The sequence below is a fragment of the Alexandromys fortis genome, unplaced genomic scaffold, assembly GCF_014885135.2.
Source record: "Alexandromys fortis isolate MF-2015 unplaced genomic scaffold, M_Fortis_MF-2015_v1.1 scaffold_31, whole genome shotgun sequence".
In the NCBI taxonomy this organism is placed as follows: Eukaryota; Metazoa; Chordata; class Mammalia; order Rodentia; family Cricetidae; genus Alexandromys; species Alexandromys fortis.
This window is the reverse complement of record NW_026067974.1, coordinates 12,132,517-12,138,516: the sequence shown is the minus strand read 5'-3', so window position 1 is coordinate 12,138,516 and position 6,000 is coordinate 12,132,517. Positions and strand designations below refer to the sequence as shown.

The following is a 6,000-nucleotide window of genomic DNA, read 5'->3' as shown; positions in this document are numbered from 1 at the left end:
CTGCATAGGTCATGGTTGCCATGGTGTACGCCGCTGTGGACATTCTGGTGTCTAAAAGACAGCCTTCAAAACTAAATTAGACCCCATGGGGAAGGGAACCCTTTGATTTTTAGAACTAGGAAGAACTGTGCTACCCAGCCCAGACTTGTCCTTGTGGGGGAAAGCCGGCAGAGAGAGGGGAGGTGAAGGCTTCGGGCTCCACAGTGAGGAACTGAGCTCTACAGCATGGCTGGTAGGAACCCCACGACAGCACCCCAGGACAGTCTGGGATAGCATCAATGGGGCTCCTGCCACCCGAGGTTCTCACTGTAGGGCTGGGAGGCTTGAGCGTTGACTCACTGCCCGAGGACCCAGCTGCTGCCGACTGCCTGCATCAAGGCCTCACTGTTGCTGTCCCCTCGGGCTCCAGGAACAGAAGCCGATTCCTGGCCACACAGCCTGAGTCAGGACTAACTCTGAATTGTGTGTTTTTTCTCCCGGCCCCACACCCCCAGAACTGGGTGGGAACTCTGAGCCAGCACATGGAGGGGAGGGAGAGTCCACCCTGGGCTGAATAATCCAGAGTGGGGAGTCGGACGGGACTGAGTGACGAAATCCAGAGGGGAACCCAGAGTCAGCAGTCGCGGGGCCCCGCCTTCCCCAGGCGCATATAAAGGATCCTGGTGTCTGAGGCTCACACAGCATCCACATCCCTTCCTGAGCTCTTCTCTCTTCCTGCTCACTGACTTGCACACGCGCTCACCTTCCTCAACATGACCACCTGCAGCCGCCAGTTCACCTCCTCCAGCTCCATGAAGGGCTCCTGTGGCATCGGTGGTGGCTCTAGCCGCATCTCCTCTGTCCTGACTGGAGGATCCTGCCGGGCTCCCAGCACCTATGGGGGCCTGACAGTCAGCTCCTCTCGCTTCTCCTCTGGGGGAGCCTGTGGCATGGGAAGCAGCTATGGTGGGGGCTTCAGCAGCAGCAGCAGCTTTGGGGGAGGCCTTGGTAGTGGCTTTGGTGGTGGCTTGGGTGGTGGCTTTGGTGGTGGCTTCGGTGGTGGCTTTGGTGGTGGCCTTGGTGGTGGTTTTGGCGGTGGTGATGGTCTCCTGGTGGGCAGTGAGAAAGTGACCATGCAGAACCTCAATGACCGTCTGGCCAGCTACCTGGACAAGGTGCGTGCCCTGGAGGAGGCCAACACTGACCTGGAGGTGAAGATCCGTGACTGGTACCAGAGGCAGCGGCCCAGCGAGATCAAAGACTACAGCTCCTACTTCCACACCATCGAGGACCTGAGGAGCAAGGTGGGTGGCTCTAGCGGATGAAGCGTTGAGAGACTAGAATTGCTGTGGTCTTTAGGAAGCCACTTCTAGAGAATCTGATACATAAGCAAGAAGACTAAAGACTTTGGAGGCTAATGGGCAGAGTTAGCCAGAGAAGTGGCGGAGGGTCTCTCTTGAACATTCCAGCTTCAGCTGGAACTAAGACCCTGACTCTTAGTGCTCTTGAAGCTACTTTGTGTTGAATGCTCAGCTCTTTAACTTTGGGCCCCGGATGGAGGTGGTGATAGATCTTAGTGCACCCTGCATGTCCAGAGTTGGGTGAAGTAACCAGTTGTTTGAGGAAGATGTAGGAGCTGACCTGCCAGGCGGGTGATCACTGGGTTTGGGGAAACTCCTTTACCCCCCTCTGCCCATCTCCCTTGAGCAGAGAGTGCCTGGCTGGCTGCTCAGACCTCCTATCCTTGCATTCCTGCTCTAGATCGTTGCGGCCACTCTGGCGAATGCACAGCCCATTTTGCAGATCGACAATGCCAGGCTGGCAGCTGATGACTTCAGGACCAAGTGAGCAGCCATCATGCTGGCCAGAGGGCAGAGGGCAGGGGAAAAGAGTTGGGCTGTCCATCTGCAACTCTGATCTCTGTCCTCCCAGGTATGAGCATGAGCTGGCCCTGCGCCAGACTGTGGAGGCCGACATCAATGGCCTGCGCCGGGTGCTGGATGAGCTGACCCTGGCCAGAACCGACCTAGAGATGCAGATTGAGAGCCTCAAGGAGGAGCTGGCCTACCTGAAGAAGAACCACGAGGAGGTGGGGCTGCTTCTGGGTTTGGGGATAAAAGGCTTGTTTGGTGAGGTTCCTAGGAGAGCTGACCACCCCCTTGTGATCTTTCCTAGGAGATGCTTGCCTTGAGGGGTCAGACCGGTGGGGACGTCAACGTGGAGATGGACGCAGCACCCGGTGTGGACCTGAGCCGCATCCTGAATGAGATGCGAGACCAGTATGAGCAGATGGCAGAGAAGAACCGCAGAGATGCTGAGGCCTGGTTCCTGAGCAAGGTGGGACTTACCTTCCCCATAGCCTCCAGGACTCCTGGACAGGGAGACTTGGGAGAGAGCCTCACACCTCCTCCTTTCTTCTGTCTCAGACTGAGGAACTGAACAGAGAAGTGGCCTCTAACAGTGAGCTGATACAGAGCGGCCGCAGTGAGGTGTCTGAGCTCCGCAGAGTGTTCCAGGGCCTGGAGATCGAACTGCAGTCCCAGCTCAGCATGGTATGAGGGATCCCACCGCAGGCGATCCCCTAGTCACCATCCCCCAAGAGGGTCACCATCCACCTCCCCTTTCCTTTTCATGGGAATGAGACTGGGACAGTCGTGGTACCCATGACAGAGATGGAGAAATTGAAGCCAGGATGTTGGGAAAGCATCTCTCCAATTTGTCTCTTCCAATTACCCTGGCTGGGGTCAAGATCCATGTGCCTGTCAAAAAAAAAAATGTGCCCAGACAGTAGGGCAGAGACACAGTGACCATCGCCACCGACCTTTCCGTTTTCCTTCACTCACAGAAAGCATCCTTGGAGAACAGCCTAGAAGAGACCAAGGGCAGATACTGCATGCAGCTGTCCCAGATCCAGGGTCTGATCAGCGGCGTAGAGGAGCAGCTGGCTCAGCTGCGCTGCGAGATGGAGCAACAGAGCCAGGAGTACAATATTTTGTTGGATGTGAAGACAAGACTGGAGCAGGAGATCGCCACTTACCGCCGTCTGCTGGATGGCGAGGGTGTCCAGTGAGTTGGCTCTTCGTCCCTGTTCGCAGCACCTCTGCCCCTGCGACTCCCAGCATATCTAACGCTCTCGTTTCTTCTCCCCATCCCAGCAGCTCCTCCTCCCAGCACTCCTCTGGACAGTCCTATTCTTCCCAGTCTTATTCTTCCCGAGAAGGTAAGGCTCCTGGAGTCCACAGCCCAACTCTGTGGTATAAGGGCCAAGCCGCTCATCCCAGAGCCCTGGGCCTCCCCTTTCCCTACCCAGCAGCTTGCTTAGCTCCCAGAGCCCACCTCACTTTCTGGTTCTCTTTTGCAGGCTTCTCCTCGTCTCACCAGCCCCGGTCCATCCTTAAGGAGCAAGGGTCATCCAGCTTCAGCCAGAGCCAAAGCCAGAGTTCCAGGAACTAGCCTGCTTCACTCAGAGCCTCCTGGCCCATGCCAGCCTCACATCCTAGAGGCCTGAGCCAGGACCCTGTTTTCTTAGCGCGGTCCCCAGCTGTCTCCCCTCCCCTCTGCTGGTAATGGGCTAATAAAGCTGACTTTCTGGTTGATGCAAACTTGTGTGATCTCCTTGTTTAAGCCGATGGGAGAGGGGTTGAAGGGGGTTCCCAGGAACTCCTCTGGGGTCCACACACTTAAAGAGATGCAGAGATTGTGTTTCAGAAGATCTTCCAGGAGGCTTCCAGAAGTTCTCCGTGCCGTTGGGGGGTGGATGAGGGGGCATACAAGGTGGGAAGATATTCACGAGTGTGGATGGCCACAGTGTGAGACCTTCTACAGAGGATCTTTAACTATCTTCTTCTAGGGCCCCTGTCAGACAGGTCTAGTTAGGGACATTTTAGGGTTAAATACTCCTGGGATTTGGGGAAGTTTGTGTGTGTGCATTAAAGATAACAGCACATGGCATCTGGAGGTCCACTCCAGGTCTTCGGTCTGGCTACAGCTCATGTCTTTCTATCAGCCCCATCCCACCTGTTCAGGTAGTTCTCCCCAAAGATTCCTAAATTTGAGCCCTGAACTCCAGGGTTGTGCTTCAGAATAACTCTTCGACACATAAATGAATACTACAAGTGTGCTTCTGAGCTCATGCTCATGTGAGCATACACACACACACACACACACACACACACACACACACACACAGTGATTTTGGTATTGAAGGGAAGGCAGAGCCTTGGGATGGCGTCACAGCCAGGAACAAAATCTCTCTTCTCCTAGCCTGTCCTCTCTCCTCACCTTTTTCTTTCCTTCATCTGAATGTCGTTGAATTCCCGGGAAACATCTGCTGCCCATGCCTTCCTCCCCATCCCTTCCTCCACATCCTCTCTCATCTCCACAGCTAACACCATTTCCATAGCTTTTCCCCTCTCTCCCAGGAACTGGGTGTAGGTGTCTCTTTCCATCCTTCCACTCCCAGTTTCTACCAGGGATCCCTTTGTACAAGAACCTGCTCAAAGTCAGGAAAACGGAGCTCAGCACTCCCTTACTCAAGGGCCCGTGATGGTTCTTTCTTGTACTCAGCCCTTCCCTTGCCACTCCCATGAGTCAAGTCTTCCTGACTAATTGCATGGTCCACACCTCTCAGGCACTGTTCCTTTTGCCTGGCTGTCTTCCAGAACTAGAAGGAAAAAAGTTAAGTATGTATAGTAGCATAATGTGTATGTGTGTATGTATTCAAGCATGTGTGCCTATGTGTGCGTATATGAGTGTGTGTGTGTGTGTGTGTTCCACTTGTGTGTAGAGGAACCAGTCCCCAGCTGGCTCCTAACACCTTTCTGACCTCCCACTTTCAACTTCGGCCTCTTTCTTTTTGGTATTTTCTTCCTTATTTTAAAATGCCAATCTCCTACTTCATTTCTGGATACTCAGCTTCATCTTTTAACCAGATGCTTCCTCGTCTGTCTGAAGGACGAAGATGTATTTCTTATGTGGCATGGACCTTCTCCATTTTCTGAACAGAATCAAAGTTTCAGTTAGAGAAATGTTTACATTATTGGGACTATATGTTATTCATGGTCAAACCCCGTTTTTATAGTATATTAATTTCCTTGGATTAAACATTTTTTAACCCAATTTGTTTAGATTTTCTATGTACATATCATTCACTTTTCCCCTGATTTACTGTTGAATATACCTATCCTCTTAATGAGTTAACACTGTGGGATTTCTATCAATGTCATATTGAAGATATCTTTCCAGGGGTGGTCTTTTATCCTCCTGTTCCTCTCTCTCTCTCTCTCTCTCTCTCTCTCTCTCTCTCTCTTCCTCAACTATTTTAGGGAATCACATATTCTGGCTATTTTCTAAGAAGCGATTCATATGGGTTAGCTTCTTTGTTGTTGTTGAACTTCTCACGTCCGGAGAGATCTTTTGTCTACTCTCACTCTTGACAGATGGTTTGGTTGGGTGTAGAATTCTAGGTTGGACACTGTTTGTCCTCAGTGTCTGAGGCTCTTGGTGTTGCTACTAAAAAGTCTCGTTCCGCTTTGGCTGTGGATCCTTTGCCCTGTTCTGTTCCCAGTCTCTCTACTGGAACTTTATAGTTCTTTTCTTCCTAGTGGAATGGGCTCTCGCATGTGCCTTGATGCAGCCATGTCTTCTACTGTTGGATTGGGCATGAGTTCATACTTCTAGCATAGAAACTTAAGTTCTGGAAAATTCTCTTACTTTTATAGTTTCCTTTCTCTACTTCCTCTCTTTCTGTAACTCTTTTCATGTGTATCTCATACGATTTTCAATTTTATTTGTCTTTTCCCTGTTATTTTTTGAAAAAAAATTCTTAATTTTGTCAACAAAATGTGTTATTTAAAGTTTAAAAAAATCTGCGATGATTTTGATATTCCCTAGCTCTGGATATTTTGTCAGTAGGTTCATTATTATTTTTAAATTTTTGGTCTTTTCAAGACAAGGGCTCTCTGTANTCGGTGATCAACCTGCCTCTGCCTCCTGAGTGCTGGAATTAAAGGCGTGTGCCAC

At 51.3% G+C, this 6,000-nt stretch overlaps 1 protein-coding gene across 1 annotated transcript; it reads left to right on the top strand.

Annotated features, from left to right (window-relative positions):
• The first annotated feature begins 604 nt into the window (after positions 1–604).
• Krt16 (keratin 16) lies at positions 605–3,432 on the top strand. The gene is made up of 8 exons (XM_050156867.1): positions 605–1,283; positions 1,741–1,823; positions 1,912–2,068; positions 2,155–2,316; positions 2,406–2,531; positions 2,825–3,045; positions 3,135–3,199; positions 3,341–3,432. The coding sequence occupies exons 1-8, from the start codon at positions 753–755 to the stop codon at positions 3,430–3,432; spliced, it is 1,437 nt and encodes a 478-aa protein (XP_050012824.1). The 5' UTR covers positions 605–752.
• The last annotated feature ends 2,568 nt before the right edge of the window (positions 3,433–6,000 follow it).